The sequence below is a fragment of the Mesoplodon densirostris genome, chromosome 5 (assembly GCF_025265405.1).
Source record: "Mesoplodon densirostris isolate mMesDen1 chromosome 5, mMesDen1 primary haplotype, whole genome shotgun sequence".
Taxonomy (NCBI): domain Eukaryota; kingdom Metazoa; phylum Chordata; class Mammalia; order Artiodactyla; family Ziphiidae; genus Mesoplodon; species Mesoplodon densirostris.
The window spans coordinates 122,389,457-122,410,935 of record NC_082665.1 but is presented as its reverse complement, the minus strand read 5'-3'; the positions used below and the strand labels follow the sequence as shown (position 1 = coordinate 122,410,935).

Genomic DNA, 21,479 nt, shown 5'->3' with positions numbered 1-21,479 from the left:
ACCTACACCTTAAAACTTCTTGCTTCTGTGCTCTATTTAACTTATCTAGAGGGTCTGCCTGCCCTTGCTCCCTTCCAGAGAACCTTCTCCCATAGCCTCAGTGGAGCTGGCAACACACTGAGATGCTGCTGAAGATTGGGCCTGGTCCCGGGTGGGTCTGCACAGCCACCCCAAGGACCTGTCACTTGGCTGGAAAAAATGTGTAGGGCCATCAGAGTCCCCTCATGGATATTTGAAACAAGAGCCACAAAGGGATGTTCCAGGCAAAACAGATGCTGGAGGCAAAAGATTTGAGGTGAGACTGGGTCAGCCATCATGCAGTGATGGGGGAGTGAAGATGCAAAAAAAGACAGGGTGGGTCAGCCTGTGGCAGTTAGTGCCCATCTTGCTGTCATAAAATAAAGGCAGAGCCACCTGAGTGAGGATGACACCAGTAAGCAGAGCCGAGAGGTCGGGAGAGACGATTCCTGCTGATGTCATTGAATTCCAGGTACAGCCCTGCCAGAAGCCATCTGCCTGAGGACTCCTTAGTTACGGCCAGCAAGATGGCAGAGTAGAAGGACGTGAGCTCACCCCTTCTTACAAAAACACCGAAATCACAACTGAACAACCATTGACAAAAAAACCGCTGGAACCTACCAAAAAAATACCCTACATCCAAAGACAAAGAAGAAGCCACAATAAGATGGTAAGAGGGGCGCAATCACAATAAAATCAAATCCCATACCCACTGGGTGGGCGACCCACAAACTGGAAAACAATTATACCACAGCAGTTCTCCCACAGCAGTGAAAGTTCTGAGGCCCATGTCCGGCTTCCCAGCCTGGGGGTCTGGCAATGGGAGGAGGAGCCCCCAGAGAATCTGGCTCTGAAGGCCAATGGGATTTGATTACAGGACTTCCACAGGGCTGGGGGAAATGGAAACTCCACTCTTGGAGGGCACACAAGGTCACGTGTCCACCAGAACCCAGGGGAAAAAGCAGTGACCTCATAAGAGACTGGGACAGACCTACCTGCTAGTATTGGAGGGTCTCCTGTGGAGGCGTGGGGCAGCTGGGACTCACTGTGGGGACAAAGGCACTGGAAGCAGCAGCTCTGGCATGTACTCATTGGCGTGAACCCTCCTGGAGGCTGCCATTTCCTCCCCAAGACCTAGCCCCACCCAACAGCCTATAGGCCCCAGTGCTGGAATGCCTCAGGCCAGACAACCAACAGGGTGAGAACACAGGCCCACCCATCAGCCGACAGGCTGCTTAAAGTCGTCCTGAGCACAGCCCTGCCCACCAGAGGGACAAGACCCAGCTCCACCCACCAGTGGGCAGGAACCAGCCCCTCGCATCAGGAAGCCTGCACAAGCCTCTTGGATAGCCTCGTCCACCAGTGGGCAGACAGCAGAAACAAGAAGAACTACAACCTGTGAGCTTGCAGAGCAGAAACCACAATCACAAAAAGTCAGACAGAATGAAACAGCAGAGGAATATGTCCCAGATGAAGGAAGAAGATAAAACCCCAGAAGAACAAATAAGTAAGTGGAGATAGGCAATCTGCCAGAAAAAGAATTCAGAGTAACAATACTGAAGATGATCCAAGATCTCAGAAAAAGAATGGAGGCACAGATTGAGAAGATGCAAGAAATGTTTAACAAAGACCTAGAAGAACTAAAGAACAAACAAACAGAGATGAACAATACAATAACTGAAATGAAAAATACACTAAGAGGAATCAGTAGCAGAGTAACTGAGGCAGAAGAACGGATAAGTGAGCTGCAAGACAGAATGGTGGAATTCACTGCCACAGAACAGAATAAAGGAAAAAAGAATGAAAGGAAATGAAGACAGTCTAAGAGACCTCTGGGACAACATTAAATGTACCAACATTTGCATTATAGAGGTCCTAGAAGGAGAAGAGAGAGAAAAAAGACCTGAGAAAATATTTGAAGAGTAATAGCTGAAAACTTCCCTAACATGGGACAGGAAACAGTCACCCAAGTTCAGGAAGTGCAGGGAGTCCCAGACAGGATAAACCCAAGGAGGAACATGCCACGACACATAGTAGTCAAACTGACAAAAATTAAAGACCAAGAAAAAATATTAAAAGCAATAAGGGAAAAGCAACAGATAACATACAAGGGAACTCCCATAAGGTTATCAGCTGATTTCTCAGCAGAAGCTCTGCAGGTCAGAAGGGAGGGGCACAATATATTTAAAGTGATGAAAGGCTAGGACCTACAACCAAGAATTCTCTATTCAGCAAGGCTCTCATTCAGATTCGACGGAGAAATCAAAAGCTTTACAGACAAGCAAAAGCTAAGAGAATTCACCACCACCAGATCAGCTTTGCACCAAATGCTAAATGATCTTCTCTAAGTAGAAAAGAAAAGGCCATGACTAGAAACAAGAAAATTACAAATGGAAAAGCTCAACAGTAAAGGCAAACATAAAGTAAAAGCAGGAAATCATCTGCGCACAAATATGCTATCAAAACCAGCAATCGTGAGAAGGGAGAGTACGAGTGCAGGATACTGGAAATGCATTTGAAATTAAAAGACCAGCAACTTAAAACAATCTTGTTTATATACAGACTGCTATATCAAAGCCTCATGGTAACTGCAAACCAAAAATCTACAATAGGTACGCACACAAAAAGGAAAAAGGAATCCAAACACAACATTAAAGTTAGTCATCAAATCACAAGAGAAGAGAACAAAAGAGGAAGGGAAGGAAAAGGACCTGCAAAAACAAATCCAAAACAATTAAGAAAATGGCAATAGGAACATACATATCGATAATTACCTTAAATGTAAATGGATTATATGCTCCAACCAAAAGACATAGATAGACTGGCTGAATGGATACAAAAATAAGACCTGTATATATGCTGTCTACAAGAGACCCACTTCAGATCTAGGGACACATACAGACTGAAAGTGAGGGGCTGGAAAAAGATATTCCATGCAAATGGAAATCAAAAGAAAGCTGGAATAGCAATACTCATATCAGACAAAATAGACTTTAAAATAAAGACTGTTACAAGAGACAAAGAGGGACACTGCATAATGATCAAGGGATCAATCCAAGAAGAAGATATAACAATTGTAAATATATATGCACCCAACATAGGAGCACCCCAATATATGAGCCAAATACTAACAGCCATAAAATGAGAAATCAATAGTAACACAATAATAGTGGGGGACTTTAACACCCCACTTTCATCAATGGACAGATCATCCAGACAGAAGATCAATAAGGAAACATAGGCCTTAAATGACACATTAGACCAGCTGGACCTGATTGATATTTATTGAGCCCTCTACCCAAAAGCCACAGAATACACATTCTTCTCAAGTGCACATGAAACATTCTCCAGGATTGATCACACGCTGTGCCACAAAGGAAGCCTTGGTAAATTTAAGAAAATTGAAATCATATCAAGCATCTTTTCTGACCACAACACTATGAGATTAGAAATCAACTACAAGAAAAAAACTGTAAAAAACACAAACATGTGGAAGCTAAACAATATGCTGCTGAACAACCAATGGATCACTGAAGAAATCAAAGAGGAAATTAAAAAAAGACAGGGTGAACAGATGCACAGAAGGAAGCATAAGAGAGGAGAGGGGGAGAAGAGGAGGGGGAGGGGGAGAGAGAGGAGGTGGGAGTGGGGAGAGGAGAGACTGGAGGGAGGGGAAGGAGAGGGGAAGAGAGAGGAGGGGGGAGGAGAAGAGGAGTGCCGGAGTTTCAGTTCCTGCTCTTCCTAACATCTGGCAGCTTTATGATAAACCTCCCTTTTCTCCCACCTGAGCCGGTGTGAATGAACTTCTGCTTCTGGCAGTCAAAGTGGCCTGAATAGAACGTTGTCTCTACCTGCTGCCTCCCGCTGGGGAGCCTTCCTCCTCCATCACCCCTGCCCCATGCAGTCCTTCAAGGCCTAGCTCTAGTGCCCCTGACTGCCCTAGACAGTTCCTGGGTCTGGAAGACTTCCTGTCTGAATCTTCCCCAATCTTCCAGAGCTAGCAGGAATGCCACCTTCTCCAGAGAGGCTCCCATGTCCCTCCCAGCTGGTCATCACCTCTTCCTTGCTTCTCTGAATTCCCTCAGTTCCTTGTTAACTTACCTGGCCTGGGGCAGATGCTGCTTTCGTGTGGGAACCAGATTCTGTGGACTGTTCATGACCAAGCCAATCTCCAAACATGGGATAAACCAACAGTTTCTAATGGGGCCATTTTGTTTTATTTTGTTTGTTTGTTTGTTTGTTATTTTTTAATTTTTATTGAATTACAAAGTTGCGTTAGTTTTTGGTATACAGCAAAGTGATTCATATATATATATGAATATGAATATATATTCATATATATGATATATACATATATATATGAGATTGTTTTCTATTATGGTTTATTACAGGATATTGAATATAGTTTCCTGTGCTATACAGAAGGACCTTGTTGTTTATCCACTTTATATATAGTAGTTTGTATCTGCTAATCCCAGACTCCTAATTTATCCCTCCCCCATCTTTCCCCTTTGGTAACCATAAATTTGTTTTCTATGTCTGTGAGTCTCTTTCTGTTTTGTAAATAAGTTCACTTGTATCATTTTTCTAGATTCCACATATAAGTGATATATTTGTCTTACTCTGACTTACATCACTTAGTATGATAATCTCTATGTCCATCCATGTTGCTGCAAATGGCATTATTTCATTCTCTTTTATGGCCAAGTAGTATTCCATTGTATGTATGTACCACATCTTCTTTATCCATCCATCAGTGGACATTTACATTGCTTCCATGTCTTGGCAATTGTAAATAGTGCTTCGATGAATGTAGGGGTGTATGTATCTTTTTGAATTAGAGTTTTATCTAGGTATATACCCAGGAGTGGGATTGCTAGATCACATGGTAGCTCTATTTTTAGCTTTTTAAGGAAACTCCATACTGTTCTCCATAGTGGCTGTACCCATTTACATTCCCACCAACAGTGTAGGAGGGTTCCCTTTCCTCCACACCCTCTCCAGCATTTGTTATTTGTAGACATTTTGATGATGGTCATTCTGACTGGTGTGAAATGGTGCCTCATTGTAGTTTTTTTTTTTTTTTTGTGGTACATGGGCCTCTCACTGTTGTGGCCTCCCCCGTTGCGGAGCACAGGCTCCGGACGCGCAGGCTCAGCGGCCATGGCCCACGGGCCCAGCCGCTCCGCGGCATGTGGGATCCTCCCAGACCGGGGCACGAACCCGTGTCCCCTGCATCAGCAGGTGGACTCCCAGCAACTGCGCCACCAGGGAAGCCCCTCATTGTAGTTTTGATTTGCATTTATCTAATAAGTAATGATGTTGAGCATCTTCTCATGTGCCTATTGGCCATCTGGATGTCTTCTTTGGAGAAATGTCTATTTAGGTCTTCTGACCATTTTTTGATTGGGTTGTTTGTTTTTTTGTTGTTGAGCTGTATGAATTGTTTGTGTATTCTGGAAATTAATCCCTAGTTGGTTGCATCATTTGCAAATATTTTCTCCCATTCTGTAGGTTGTCTTTTTGTTTTGTTTATGGTTTCCTTTGCTGGCAAAAGCTTATTAGTTTGATTAAGTCCCATTTGTTTATTTTTACTTTTATTTCTATTGCCTTGGGAGACTGACCTAAGAAAACATTGCCACAATTTATGTCAGAGAGTGTTTTGTGGGGCCACGTTGGAAATTTTCATTTTCAGTTGTCACAGTGGCTGAGGTGAGAGGTTTCCCGCAAAGAGTGGGACAGAATCATACATGAAGAGTGGTTCCATGTCCCACATGACTCTGAAATGTCACATGGATGATACATACCCTGTATAATTATCTCATCCTAGAAACTAATTCTCTTTGACATCAAATTTGTTGAATGGTTGTAGTATGAAACTGAGTTTTCTGAGACTACAACTGCTGAGTAATGACTATGCTTTGTTTGGTTGGGATTTTACCCAGTGTTTTTCATCATTTGAGAAAATCACATTGCACAGTGGGCATGTCACTTGAAGCATTTGTGTTGCCTCTATTGCACCTTGTGTTTGTAGCTGTTACATTCACTGCGGTTTCACATATAGGAGCAAGCATCTAACTACATCATCATGTTTCCTGATGTGCTAGTGCCTGACCACTTATAGTCAAAATATGCATTTTGGGCTTCCCTGGTGGTGCAGTGGTTGAGAGTCCGCCTGCCGATACAGGGGACACGGGTTCGTGCCCCGGTCCGGGAAGATCCCACATGCCGTGGAGCGGCTGGGCCCGTGAGCCATGGCCACTGAGCCTGCGCGTCCGGAGCCTGTGCTCCACAACAGGAGAGGCCACAACAGTGAGAGGCCCGCGTACTGCAAGAAAAAAAAAAAAAAAAAAGCATTTTTATATCATAAATCACTTTTCTGAGAGTTCTCTTTTATATTATATTCACAGCATTATATTGATTTTTTAATTGTATAGGTATGTTGTATTATTTATGAATTTCATTTTAGGATAACAAAGGGGTCTTTAAAAATATTCCTTACCAATGGGGGCATTGCATCTGAGGGTGCTGAGGACCATTGGCCCTGCCCGTGGATGCTCCTCTGCTGGGTGTGAGGGTGTAGGTGTGCTCAGGGCGGTGATTCCCGGGGCGCTGGAGCTGACACAAGCCGCCCCACACCGTGTGCCTTCTGGGGAGCACCTGCTGGTTGCCTGATGTGTGAGGCAAGTCCTGGATCACAGGGTGGAAAGAGAAGGCGAGCACTGTCCCCTGGGAGACAAGACTGAAAACTGGGTTCAGAGCAAGAGGAGTGCAGGGGGTGGGGGGAAACCCACCCATGTTCTGTGAGACCAGAGGTTTGGAGAATGGGTGGAGATGGAGGTGCCATCACGAGACCAAAACTGGGAGCTGGAAAGTTACAGCTTTGGGCGATTATGGATCTCACTGCTATGAATGTTCTAGTACGTGTGTTGGGTGAACACGTACTCACTTTTCCATCGGTAAACACCTAGGGGTGAGTTGCCGAGCTATCGTATGTGCCTCTATTCAGCTGTAGTAGACAATGCCGAGAGTTTTCCAAAGAGGTTGAAGCAATTTCCACTCCCACCAGCCAATGCATGAGCCTGAATAGGAGCCCTATTCAGCAGCAGAACAACGACAAGCAATGACCAGGAAGCCCCTCACAGACACCGTGTAGAGCAAAAGAAGGACACAAGAATTCACATTCATATAAAGTTCAAATACAGGCACAAGGACTCCCCAGGGCTAGCAGCCAGGGTGGTGGACAGGGAGCAGTGCAGAGACTGGACAGGAGCTGAAAGGGCTTCCAGAGGCCAGGGAGTTCTGTCTCCACCCAGGTGCTGGCTTCTAGGGTGTGTCCATTTTGCAGTAATCCAGTGGGCTGTACACTTAGGATCCATGTGCTTCCTGCCAGGTACACTTCAACACTGAATGTGTACTAACATTGAACACGGGCATGTGACAAGGAAGCTATAAGTATCCAGGGCCCTCTCTTCATCTCCTCACACCTGTGTCTGGAGACATTAAACCTTAGCTCTCCAGTGAGCCTGGGCGACCTGGAATGTCTGTGTAGAGTCTGGAGTCACATCTATGTTTGAAATCCTGCCTCTGGGTCTGATCAGCGCTGCGCCCAGCCCTGCTGCCTCCCCCGTCAGAGCAGTTCCTTCTGGGCACAGCATCAAGGGTATTAACAGACACTGCCTTCTCCCCAACTGTTGGGGGCACCTTATGAGTAAGTTTGAACTTGGCGTTCCTTGTCCCATCTACAGAGTGACCAGTCAGTGTCTGGAGAAGCAGCCCTGGACCTCGTGGTGGTCACAGTGGCCGCAGCATCTGTTCATTTATCCAGTGAAGGCAGGGGAGGGCTAGGTCAGGTACAGGCAGGAGGGGCGCTCACACCCAACAGCCTGGAAATGAGACTCGGAGATGAGACGTAGTCTTCCCGGGCGTGGTGGACACCCAGAGGCCCTAGCACTGACCCCACGCTAATGAGCATTGTTTTCTCTGAACAGCCCTTCCTGGCCTGGATCAGAAGAAGCGTGGCGGCCACAGAGCATGCTGCCTGCTGACCCCCCCGCCACCCCCTCTGTTCCCACCACCGTTCTTCAGAGGGGGCCGAAGTCCGGTGAGTAGCTCTGGGCTCGTGAGAGAGCAGAAATGCAGGTCCCAGGGCCGCCACACAGCTCACCTTCTCCCCCACTGCTCCGTGGGAGTCTGTCCAGAGGCATCTCGCTCTCTGCCCTCAGGTGGCAGGTAGAGCCCAGGTTGGACATTTAGCTGTTTCTGGTACGTGTCTGTTCTCTCACCGCCTTAAACAAGTGATGGAGGGAAGTGCTTCTCAGCAGGGAATTGGACTTGGCAAGGTGTCCCATCCTCTCAAAAACATTGAGGTGAATTTATAACTTTCTGGGCTCCTATCAGTGGCTTGGACATGGAATTTTCCCTTCTCCCCAGGTGCTTGTGAAATTCCCTTCCACAGCCCAAATTGAACTTACACCATATCCACGAGGTGACACAGGAAACAGTCCTGTGAGAGGGAACGGAAGTGGGGAGAGAGGAAAAGGTGAGGAAAGGGCAGGATCAGAGAAGCTGGCGTAGAAGACAGCTGGCCAGGGCATTTCAGGGATTTGAGATGCTCAAATCTTTCCAGAACCTCTTAGACCTGTACCCTGCAGTACAATAACCACTGGCCCTATGTGACCAGCTCCAGTTGAGATGTTCTGAGTGTAAAATACACATTGGATGCATTTTATAAGAATGTAAAATATCTCAGTAATTTTTTTACATCGAATATACATTGAAATAATAATACTTGGGATGTATTGGGTAAGATAAAATACTTATTAAAATTAATTTCACTTGTTTCCTTTTACCTTTTTTATGTGGCTACCAGGAAATTTTGAACTATATAGGTGTCTCCCATTGGTGGCTCCCATTTTATTTCTCTTGGACGGTGCTGTCCTGGACATTGGATAAAAGGCCCCTGAGTGAGCTTCCTAACTCCATCCGAGGGGTCATTATCTCTCTGTAATCCATTCAAACCAGGTTCGTCTCAGAGCAGATGAGAGAATGGAAACTGGGGAGCCAGAGGTCTCCTTCTTGAGACGCCCACTGGGGTGTCAGGGAAACGCCAGCCTCAGGGGCTGGGCTATAGAAGAGGTCTGTGTCCAGGAGGTGACCATTCTTCTGTCCCCCAAGTCTGACCTGTAACCTGTGTCGCTTTGCCTTGAAGCTTCTCTCCCCAGACATGAAGAATCTCGTCCTGGAACTGGAGACCACACGGCCCCCATGCGTGCAAGGGTCGCTCAGCTCCCCCGGGCCTCCGGGGCCCCAGGTCGGTGCATCCCCCAGGCCCTACCCCGCTGTCCTCTGTTCAGAGCAGGGATGCCCTCTGGACAGAGCTGTCCCTTTTCAGGTGACATGGGGTTGTCTTCCTGCCCTGGACAGAACACTGGTTCATCTCTGGGGGAGTCTGCCTCCCAGCCTTGACGTCCTACTCCACACAATGGGAATAAATAACTTCCCTTGCAGTACTGGATTTAGGGGGGTGACCCAGTGAGCTGCTTGGTCGCTTGGGCACCCCCCAAAGTGGTGATAATGGGTGTGGTTATTATTATAGTTATCATCAGACAAACATTTGATGACAATGTGACCCCACCAGTGGACCCAGAGGTACCTGCGTTCAGGCCAGAAAAATGGAGGTAACAGGGAACTTGTTACCCTGAGCTCAGTTTGGCCCCCAGATACTGGCACCACGTAGCTCACCTTTCCCCACCAAAGCTCAAGTAAGAGTGAGAAGCAGGCAAAATGCTACAGAAAGGATTTTCTAGGCAGACAAAGAGTACCCTCCAGAGACCCTGTCTCATGGATTGCTGGCCCCTCTGGCTGGCCTGGGAGAGGGGGTCCATCGAGGAGGAACATCCCTCAGCCTGGGGTCTGGGCCTGCCATGGGGACGGGAAAGAGGAATTATGTCACCCTTCCTGGGGAACCCCTCCTGTGGCTTTCCATCACGGGATGAAGACTAAGACAAACTCCTCACCCTGGGAGCAAAGCCCCACACGCGGGGACCCGTTATCTCCTGCATCAGCTCAAACGACCACCACTGCCCACTCAGTGTAGCCACAGTGCACCTCCTGAGTCCTCAAGCCCCCGAAGCTTGCTCCAGCCTTAGGGCCCTGAGGCTTGTGGCTCAGGCTGTTTGGCACGTTCTGCCTTCGATTTTCACCACGGCCAGCTCCTTTGTCCCTCAGCACTCAGCGTGCCTGCCACCTCCTCAGACATGTCTGCTCGGCCACTCCGTCTGCAGTACCCTCCCCATCACTCTCCACCCAATGACCTATTTTCTTTCTTGGCATAGTTTGCTCACGTTGTTATGGTTTTCTTATTTTTTGTTCCTAGGCTCTTTGGTCTCCCCTCCATAAAATGTCAGCTCTATGGCTGGAGTTGGCAAACTATGGCCAGGGGTCCAATCTGGCTTTTTTTTGTAGTTAAATATTATTGTCTCTGGCTGCTTTTGCACTAACTGGTAGAGTTGAGTAGTTGTGACAAAATTGCTCTATCAGAGCCAAGCCTAAGATATTTCCTATCTGGCTTCTTACAGAACCAGTAAATTGACCCCTGGTCTTGCGAGCAGGGACATTGCCCCCCTTGCTCATGCTGTGTGCCCAGCCCACACCAGTGCCAGGGTGTAGAGCTTCCCCATCAATATTTGTTGAATGCAATGAGGAAAACAGGTGGACCAGAGCTGCCACAGAGGGGCTGGGGAGTCCGCATAAAGGCATGGTGGGCACCCGAGGGTCAGCTCTGGGGGGACTTCTATCTTCCCAGCCTTGAAGTCCATGCTGACAGCAAGTGATAGCACGTGAGAAACGATGCTGAAAGCTCAGCCTCCCTGCACTGGTGCCGAATCAAATCTCAGAGACAGAGTTTTGGGTGAAGTAGAAGAGGACAGCTTTATTACTTTGCCAGGCAAAGGGGGCCACAGCGGGCTAATGCCCTCAAAACTGTGTGTCCCAACCCCAGAGGACTGGATGAAGAGTTTTATAACAGTGGTTCAAGGGTGGGGTCTCTGACAACATTAGGGTGTGAGCAGGGCTTGCCCTCCTTTAACCTCATCTCCTCATCTTGATGAGCTTCTCTGGTCCCTTTAATCTTGCCTCAGGTGGTCTCTTGGCTGATCCTCCTTTGTTCGAATCCACCCTTTGGAACTCAGGGAAGGTCATAGAGGCTTGCCTACAAGAAACAGGGGACAGTAAGGCCAGACACTATAAAACTCTTAGAGGAAAACATAGGCAGAACACACTATGACATAAATCACAGCAAGATCCTTTTTGGCCCCCTTCCTAGAGAAATGGAAATTAAAAAAAAATAAACAAATGGGACCTAATGAAACTTAAAAGCTTTTGCACAGCAAAGGAAACCATAAACAAGATGAAAAGACAACCCTCAGAATGGGAGAAAATATTTGCAAACGAAGCAACTGACAAAGGATTAATCTCCAAAATTTACAAGCAGCTCATACAGCTCAATATCAAAGAAACAACCCAATCCAAAAATGGGCAGAAGACCTAAACAGACATTTCTGCAAAGAAGATATACAGATTGCCAACAAACACATGAAAGGATGCTCAACATCACTAATCATTAGAGAAATGTAAATCAAAACTACAATGAGGTATCACCTCACACCAGTCAGAATGGCCATCATCAAAAAAATCTAGAAACAATAAATGCTGGAGAGGGTGTGGAGAAAAGGGAACCCTCCTGCACTGTTGGTGGGAATGTAAATTGATACAGCCACTATGGAGAACATTATGGAGGTTCCTTAAAAAACTAAAAACAGAACTACCATACGACCCAGCAATCCCACTACTGGGCATATACCCTGAGAAAACCATAATTTGAAAAGAGTCATGTACCACAATGTTCATTGCAGCTCTATTTACAATAATCAGGACATGGAAGCAACCTAAGTGCCCATCGACAGATGAATGGATAAAGAAGATGTGACACATATATACAATGGAATATTACTCAGCCATAAAAAGAAACGAAATTGAGTTATTTGTAGTGAGGTGGATGGATCTAGAGTCTGTCATACAGAGTGAAGTAAGTCAGAAAGAGAAAAACAAATACCGTATGCTAACACATATATGTGGAATCTAAAAAAAAAAAAAAAAAAGGTTCTGAAGAACCTAGGGGCAGGACAGGAATAAAGACGCAGACATGGAGAATGGACTTAAGGACACGGGAAGGGGGAAGGGTAAGCTGGGACAAAGTGAGAGAGTGTCATGGACATATATACACTACCAAATGTAAAATAGGTAGCTAGTGGGAAGCAGCCGCATACCACAGGGAGATCAGCTCGGTGCTTTGTGACCACCTAGAGGGGTGGGATAGGGAGGGTGGGAGGGAGACGCAAGAGGAAAGAGATATGGGAACATATGTATATGTATAACTGATTCACTTTGTTATAAAGCAGAAACTAACACACCATTGTAAAGCAATTATACTCCAATGAAGATGTTAAAAAAAAAAAGAAACGGGACAAAAAAAGGCCTCCGTGTCTGGGACCGCCACAGGCCCCGCTCAGTTTCAGAACCCACAGCGAACCCATGGGAAGGGTGTCCCTGCTGCCCCCAGACTGCGGTCTCCAGCCCCATGTGCATGCCTCCAACCTCGTGCAATCCCACGTGTGTCACTCCGAGGCTGTGCTGCCAACTCTGGGGACACAGTGTGAGGACCAGCAACACTGGCATCACCTGGGAACTTGCTGGAAATGCAGAATCTCACCCTCCCCATCTCCATCCCACACCCTTCAATCGGAATCTGCATTTTAACAAGACCCTCCAGAGGAAATCAGTCCACCTCAAAGTTTGGGAAGCGCTGAGCTAGGGAGAGCACAACGGCCTGATACATATTTCTAGTCCATTTCAAGAAAATGGAAAAAAGTGAGGCTTGGAAAAGAAAAAAGAATGGAACTGAAACTCTCCCTCCTCCCGTCCCTAAAACAGAAGGAGAATAAACCAGAGATAGTGGTTCCCAAACTTTTCTGCACATTAGAATCCCCTGGGATGCCTGTGTCCCTCGGGAATTTTAAAAGATCCCCAGGGGTTTCTAATGTGCAGAGAGGCTTAGGAACCCCTGGCTGAGGGGTTGTTGATCATTTGGATAAGCCTCATAGAAATCCTGTTTCAGACAGGCTTTGTGTGAGGTGTGCTTACCTGCAGACCTTGGGGATGAAGTGGTGGCCTGGGGGTTTTGGTGGCTTCCTCTCTGCTGTCCTGGGGAGCTTGGAAGACAGTTGGCCAACTGAGCATTTCATAGGCGCGTACGCTGAAGGCAGCTGCGTCCTGCCGTAGGGGGTGTCAAGCTTTAGTGCGACGGGCCCTTGAGTCCCTGAGCTGGACCCCGCCCCGCTCCCGTGGCCGGGCCGTGGGACAAAAACGTACTCTTCACATCTTAAAACAGACTTTTGCTGTACCTGGTACCCATAGATCCACCGTGGGAATTTCTGTGTCAGCTGCTCCTGCGAGCAAAGCCTAACTTCCGTCTTGTCTGGGCCCCAGGGAAACTTGGGAAGAGCAGCCGAAAAGACGTGAGAGGTGGTGCAGCATCTCGTTGTCAGCAAATAGCATATCTTCACGTCTCTTTAGCCGCTCTCACCAAGCACTCAGGATGTTTCGGGCAGCCCAAGAATTCCAGGGAGAAGATGAAAATCACAGAGAGTAGGTGTGTGACCATTAATTACAATAATGGTGCTGCTGGAAACAGCCTAGAGAAAGCAAGAAGAGGCGGCCTAGGGAGGGGGGGCCTGGGCTGGAGAGTGTGGAGTGTCCTTCCTGCCGTGCCTGGAGCCCTGAATCTGCAGAGAGAACGAGGCTGCTGAGGAACTAGGGCCCCAAGAGCCCCTCCCGGCCTTGGCTCCCTCCCACCAGCCCGCCTTGGGCTCATGCATGCTTTCTTCACTTCTTATCTTGATCGTGTAGGGCCCGCCTGGGCTTCCCGGCAAGACAGGACCAAAGGGAGAAAAGGTACGAACCACCTGTATCTTCACCCCACCTCTCCTTGGTAGTTCCAGCCTGTTTTCTGGGGGCGCCACTGAGGGTTTTCAAGTTCAGATTTCAAAGCATGTGCTAATCCTGCCTTAGTGCGTGAGGATGGGCTCCGGGGTGACTGGGCTGCTGAAGGTGTGGGACCCCACTGGTGCATCTGGCGGGGCCCCCTGATGTGGCGGGGGTGCTGTGAACCACCAGGTGACCAAGCCACATGGGCATGCCTGCTCATTAGCCCTTTTAAGCCCTCTGATTCTAGAACTTTTCCTCCAAAGCAGCCTCTGCTTACCTGTCTTCTCCATCCACAGGGGGAGCTTGGCCGACCGGGAAGGAAGGTATGGTCCATGCTGTTCTGTCAGCATTACGCGGGCAGCTGTGCTCGGCGTGCGTGAGTGTGTGCACTTCTAGGGGTGGGGACCAGCCGCGCACCTCCGCGGCCCTGATACCCGGATGGCTGATGACAGCACTGCCATCCTGATGAGGACAGTAGTGACCTCGTCTTTCTGCCCACTTTTCAGTCAGGAGCTGCAGCCTGCTACTGGTGGCATTCGGACTTCTGCCAGAGGCTGCCAAGCCTGGCCAGATTTCCCCCAGCCTCACACCACCTCATCCTGCCATCCATCAGAGAAACCCTCCAAGGCCTCAGCCAGCGGCACCAAATGACTCTCACTGTCAATTTGATTAAAGTGGAATAAAGTGTCAGACAGAAACAAATGGCTTTGCTTTAAGGCCCAGCTGAAATAAATGGGAGTTACTTCAGGTCACAGGGACTCAGTAAACCAAACACGTGTTATTAAGGTTCTCATTAGTGTCAGGAAGGAATAAACCCCCTGCTGCTTGCTGTAGTCAGTGGATGCTGGCACTGAAATTGTAGGTCTTGGTGATATAGAAGGAGGTTCAAAACTTTGGCCGAGAAAGATGCTTCTGGTCCTAAATATACATTACTATTTTCCCAGTTAAATGTTTTATTCAGATACTTTCACTATCAATAAGAGCCTCAAACAGACCTTTGTAAGGCAAAGTGCCAACCCTTTAAGGCACAGCTGACCACTCCAGTCAAGGCCCAGTGGTCGACTGAAGTGCTGGGCTGGGAGGATTCCACCATCGTCTCCATGCTCAGGACTAACAAGGGCCGTGATTGATTAGTGATGTCTGCCGTGGATGAGGAAGGCAGGAGCAGGAACTAGTACACATGCCAGCACCTGTGATGTCTGGGTAGGGGCTGAGCCTTCCACATCTCCAGCTTGGCTAACTGAAACTAGCCAATGGGTACAGAGGTCAACATAGACCCCAGGTCGCTGCTCCCATGCTCTCTCTTTTTTTTTTTCCTGGTACGCGGGCCTCTCACTGCTGTGGCCTCTCCCGTTGCAGAGCACAGGCTCCGGACGCGCAGGCCCAGCGGCCATGGCTCACGGGTCCAGCTGCTCCGCAGCATGTGGGATCCTCCCGGACCGGGGCATGAACCCCTGTCCCCTGCACCGGCAGGCGGACTTTCAACCACTGCGCCACCAGGGAAGCCCGCTCCCATGCTCTCTTGCAGGGCTTACTCTTCCATAGCTCCTTGGCTTATGTTGGGTTCCCTAGACACAGAGATAGAGATGGTCCATGCCATGTGCAAGTGAATTAATGATTAAGGGAGCTCTCTCCAGAGGAGCCTGAGGGGAGGGGATACCCAGATGGGGCAGGGAAAGAAACCCAGCGTGGGGTGGTATCAGATGACATCCAACTTCAGTCTGATCCCTAGGGGAGCTCTGGAGTGTGAACGGCACCAGAGAATTTGTCCTGCCTTACCTTGATGTAAGGGGGCTAGGCTGTTGACTGCAGGAAGGGGAGGTACATCAATTGCTGGGCAGCTCCAATTGCCCCCGGCAAACCCACACTTGCAGGTTGTAAGAAGGAATGTGTTGGTACAGCAAGGAAGGTAGCCCCTGGGAAATGGGCATGCTGAGCAGGGGGGGAAGAACTTGAGGGAGTACCCCCAGCATCTGCTGCTGCTCTCCAAACATAATCCTCTCCCCTCCTACGTTGTCTCCTTGGGGAGAACCTATGGGAATGCAGGGGACATTTGGGTGGGTGGGTAGAGATGATAACAATCGAAGAACCAAGAAGTTTAGAATCCCTTCCCTACCACCTTCCATTTCTTGAATAGAACAATCTTGTGTGTTGACATAATGTGACACCAAGGGCTTAAACTCATACCCGAGTGGCCCAACTTTCTAGGCCATCAGTCTTTGGAGGGTGGGGATGAGGGTCCTGGGGCCATGCTTGGAGACCCCATACTCCCCTCTAGGCCACAGAGGCAAATCTGTGTTTTTAGAGGGAGGGAAACAAACCCAGTTGTCCTGACTTTTGTTCTCTGTCTTTGAAGGGCAGACCTGGCCCCCCAGGTGTTCCTGGCATGCCTGGGCCTGTTGGCTGGCCCGGCCCTGAAGGCCCCAGGGTAAGTGTGGCAGCTCTCAGGGCTCCAGTGGCATCAGAACTGGAGGGGAGAAGATGGCGGCTCCCCAGGCCCCTGGCACATAGTCGGTGAAACTCACTTCCTCCTTTGCTTGGACTGCAAGACCTTGGTCAGTCCCACGGCTCAGCTTCTGTGGGAGGAGAAACGAGGGGCTGCCGCCTCTTTCCCAGGGGCCCTGTCCTCCTTTGTCCTGAGAGTTAGTGTGCAATTCTTTGGTTCCCTGAGATGATGCAAGAGGGGCTTGTGTCTGGAAAGCTGTTGGCCTGTCATGCTAATTGGGCAGGGGGTGGAGGGTGAAGGCGTGGGAGTTGGGGGCTGGAACAACGGAAATCCTATATTCACAGAGGGATTGTCAAATGCTGGTGAAATCCCCGTCCTCAGACAGGTTAGGAAAAGCTAAATACATCCACACCCATGTCTTTTTACACACTTTGGTCATAGACTATTGGGTGCAGAGGCCACGACTCAGAACTTTGACCTGCAGAAGTCAGGGGTGAGCAGGTGAATGTCACTGCTCTGACTCACTTATTGGCTGTATTTATTCTGAGGATAGAAAATTGTTCCCAGTCCTCTTAGAAAAAGTCCCAAGGATATTTCTTTAAAAATCCACTGTATAGAGCTGAGCCGTCCAATATGGCAGCCACTAGCCACATGTGGCTACTGAACCCTTGAAACATGCCTAGTGCCACTGAGGAACTGAATATTTAATTTTAATTAATTTAAGTTTGAATTTAAAAACCTGTACTCAATTCAGTTAGTTGAAAATATTTAAGTATTTTGGAGTAAATTGAGTACGTGAATCTGCTTTTTTAACTATAAATTTTTTGAAATCTAAATATAGATCAAGTATTTTAGATGAAAGTTTAGCACCTGAATTGAGATGTGATTTAAATGTAAAATACACAACAGATTTCAAATATTTATTATGGAAAATGGAATGTAAACCTCTCAGGAATAATTTTTACATTGATGGCATGTTTAAAATGATAATTAGATTAAATTAATTAGAGTAAATAAAATATGTTGTTAAAGTTAATTCCATCTGTTTAGTTTTACTTTTAATGCGACTTCTAAAACAAGTTTAATATTAAGTATGTGGTTCACCTTATATTTCAACTGTTTAGCGCTGGTTAAAGTTTTTTAGCACAAAGGGCACTGAGAGTTCCAACTGTAAACCATTCTGAGGGGTAACAGATCCCACCCATGAATCCTAGTCCCCTGCCTCCGTAGTATACACCCAGAGGCTGATGTTCACTCTGCTTGGCTGCAAACTTAGGGTAACAGTATATGGAAACATCAGAAAGGTCCTCACTATGCAAAGAGTAGAGCAGATGTAGTTTTTTGGGGGGTGCAGATACCTTGTCCTTTGAGGCCTCAGTGCCTTCATGCTCTCTCCCCCTCCCTTTCCCAGCCTCCTCTGGGAGAAGATCAAACATCAGTCAATTTACAACATGTTAGTGAGCATTTAGTTTGAAGATCTGCTCTACCTTGGACAATTTCATTCTATGTTTCATGTCAAATACCAGAATGAAGTGTGGAGTCTGTAGTCTTGGGCCCCTGGGAGCCAGCAAGGGAGGATTTGGGGTCCTCAGATTCACAGGCCAGCCCCAATGTCCCCAGTTCCATCCTGATCTTGCCCATGCCTTTCCTGGTTCAGTTTCTCTAGGAAATGTCACTGTAGGTCTTTTTCCCCCCTTCTTCTGATTCCCACAGGGTGAAAAAGGTGACCTGGGGATGATGGGCTTGCCAGGGTCAAGAGGACCAATGGGCTCCAAGGTCAGTGTGTTGGTCCAGATAGATTTTTCCAGGTCTTCTTACTAAGGTTCTGGAGCAGCTGATGTCTATAAAGTGGGGACTGAGTGGCTGCCATCCTGGGCTGGGGATTGTCACAGATACTGGAGAGCCCCTTGCCAGAGTGTGCTTATCTTTACCAGCCCTCTGGGGGACATCGTGTCCTGGGACACAGGAGCAGAGGGATGCCAGTCCTGCCGTTATCTTGGGCAGCGAGGGTCAAGCCTCTGGACAACAAAGCAGATGGAAACCTTTGTTCGGGCCTTTGGGAGAGTAAGAAAAGCAGTGTTCTTTTTAGGCCGGGTTTAAACACAACCCTCAGGGACATCTTTGTATTTCCTGCTGCAACTCCCCCACCCCCCCAAAAAAACATGCAGCTCAATGTGGAGACACATCTCACCACCACATACAGGGATGGCTTCTGCTCTTGCACCAAACCCAAAGGTCCTACAGGGCTGATTGTCAATTCACCTTCTGCTTTCTTTTAGGGCTACCCTGGATCCAGAGGGGAAAAGGTTGGTGCTTATCTCTGATGGCTCCCCAGAGCCTGGTCTGGGCTGTTGGGTCTGGGGTCTGTGATGAGCAGAGGATGGGCCCAGGGGTCTCTTTAGTCAGCGACTGCAGCCACAACTCCTAGATATTACCCTGTCCTTTGTCAATGGGCTGCGAGACAGGAGTGAGGGGCCTCCTAGCCAGGGCAAGTGGGTTAGGGAGGACCTCCCGGAGGAGGTGAAGGCCCCTCAGGCAGGACAGTGAGAGCTGAAAGTTGTGCTAGGTGCAGCGTGAACACAGCTGGCATGGGGTGCTGCACAAAAATGGAAGATGTGTCCTTAGAGCAAGCTTCTACCACACAACCTTCTTGTCTGTCAAAAACGGAGCAAAAAACAAAAAACCCAGCCAGACCCTGGGGACAAATTTCCTAGAGGATAAGAGAAAATCTGGGACCCAGAATTTTCTGTGGGTTGTCCTTTATTAGTGTAGAGGTCTTTGAGGTCCAAATAGAAGTTTATCTCACAAAGCATGCCTTCCCTGGGCCAGTCTCCTAACCTCTGAGCCTATTTCTTTGCCTGGGAAATGAGGGTGCTGACCTATGGAGCTTTCAGTTTGAAATGCTCCAGGCCCCCCTCCCCCGCAATGGAGTTAACTCATTGACTCTCTCCTGTGGTTTCCTCCTAGGGATCCAGAGGTGAAAGGGGTGACTTGGGTCCCAAAGGAGAAAAGGTAATGGGCATTGCATAAAAATGATAAACTTCAACAGAAGTGGCAGCCCCTGCCCACCTGCAACTTGCAGGCTGACTGGCTGAATGAATGAATGAATGAATGGCTGACTGACTGATTGACTGACTGACTGACTGACTGGCTGACTGACTGACTGACCGACTGGCTGACTGGCTGGCTGTCTGTCTGTCTGACTCACTGGCTAGCTGAATGGCTGACTGACCAACTGGCTGACTGCTGGCTGGCTGGGTGGCTGGCTGGCTGTCTGACTGACCGACTGACTGACCGACTGACTGACTGACTGACTGGCTGACTGACAGGACTTTATCTTGAAGAGCTGACCAAACTCTTCCTCAGCCCTTTCAAGCATTATTTCAGAGGCAGTCACTGTGTTTGTTGTTCTCTTCACAGGGTTTCCCAGGACTTCCTGGAATGTTGGGGCAGAAAGTAAGTACCTAGAAGTAGTAAAAATAGGTCTCAGTAACAAATTAGACCTTCCAAGTGCAGCGAAAAGAGGTCTGCCTCTCCATTCATCAGGCATGAAAAGCGGGTTTTGCTGTGGAAGTTTCTAGTTTGAAAGGGGAGCAAGTTGTTGAATGCATCAGTGGGACCTCCCTCCAGCTCAGTGGGAGGAAGGGATTCCCCACCTGAGTGGAGAGAGGCGTTCCCTGCATCTTCTGTCTGTCAGAGGGCTATGGGACTGTTCAAAAGCAGAAAGCTTTGTGCCCGGGCACTCAGACTGGAGCAGCAGTGGTCAAGGGCCCTGGAGTGGGTCTGAGACCACTGCTGACTGCACCCAGCTCAGTGCTCCTTCAAGGGGGCACATGCACTGCCAGAGGCCCACAGAGTTATTTTAGTGGGTAACAGCTAAAACATTTTTTATTTGATAGGTAAATTTATTATCTGTTTAAGTATTTAGTGGAATTTGCTTGGGACAAGACTTAAATAAGGAGTTAATTTGGTTGACTTAAAGAAAAAATATTCAGTGAATAACAATAGAATGGTGTGCAGATATGATAAAAACCATGAAAGTGACAATTGAGTGACAGACTTTTTTAAACTTTTACTTAAGGTTAGGGAAGAGTTATGGGGGTGGCGAGGGGAGTGTCAGAGAAAGGGTGCTTGAATGATCACTTAGGACAACCATCATCACAATGGTGGTTCCTCATGCTGTAAGGCACTGACATTGGAAACTTATTTTTGCCTAAGCCTCAGAGCATGATATTCTTCGAACAGGCAAACGGGATGCTTTCTTAGAACTCTAAATTGTTTTCAAGTTCACCTTAAAATTTTATTTTCCAAACTTGAATGAACAATTTTTATCTGACTTTCTCTTGTCAGTAGATCATATTTAAATAATTTCAATCATCCGACATGATTATAATTTATCACTGCCTAAAGCTGTCAAAAACTCTGTCTCTGCTACCTACATAGAGTGTTGGGTTAACAATAAATAGATTAATTATATAAGCAAGTGAAAGGAAACATTAAGAGAGACAAATAATTTTATTTTAAAATACTTAGTCTAGGTTTTCATTCAGTGCAACAGTGGACATACATTCCTGTAAAATTAAGTGTGACAGCTTCTCTGGTCTCTGCACCATTTACTAGACTTGCCATACAGAGTTCTCTCTCCCTCCCAGGGCAGCCTGTTTAAGACAGAGCTGATATGATGACCATAATTAGGTCTTTGGAGAGAAATTAGATCAAGACATTACTTCACCAGATGCTTCCAGCTGGTGAAGACAAGGACCACACTTTCTTCAGACGATCTTTTCCAAACAATTATGCTGTTTATGCTGCTGTTTTCTCCCAGCCAAACAAGATACCTCTGAGCTCCCTCTAAACAGCCAAGGAAAATTATGCAAACATCTCCATGGCCACAGAGAATCCACCCTATCCTAGCAGGCCAAAGGACATGACGGACGGGAAAGAAATCGTAGGTTTAGGGACAATTCTA

At 47.6% G+C, this 21,479-nt stretch overlaps 1 protein-coding gene across 2 annotated transcripts in view; it reads left to right on the top strand.

Annotated features, from left to right (window-relative positions):
* Nucleotides 1–21,479, top strand: part of COLQ (collagen like tail subunit of asymmetric acetylcholinesterase) — a 64,292-nt gene that overhangs the window by 25,945 nt on the left and 16,868 nt on the right. The window contains exons 2-10 of one of the 2 annotated variants that reach the window (XM_060099461.1): nucleotides 8,010–8,122; nucleotides 9,230–9,331; nucleotides 13,987–14,031; nucleotides 14,361–14,387; nucleotides 16,421–16,492; nucleotides 18,224–18,286; nucleotides 18,790–18,816; nucleotides 19,478–19,522; nucleotides 19,931–19,966. In XM_060099461.1, coding sequence (XP_059955444.1) covers nucleotides 8,010–8,122; nucleotides 9,230–9,331; nucleotides 13,987–14,031; nucleotides 14,361–14,387; nucleotides 16,421–16,492; nucleotides 18,224–18,286; nucleotides 18,790–18,816; nucleotides 19,478–19,522; nucleotides 19,931–19,966 — 530 coding nt within the window. The remainder of the gene's footprint in view (nucleotides 1–8,009; nucleotides 8,123–9,229; nucleotides 9,332–13,986; nucleotides 14,032–14,360; nucleotides 14,388–16,420; nucleotides 16,493–18,223; nucleotides 18,287–18,789; nucleotides 18,817–19,477; nucleotides 19,523–19,930; nucleotides 19,967–21,479) is intronic. The other variant, XM_060099462.1, reaches the window with a different exon arrangement.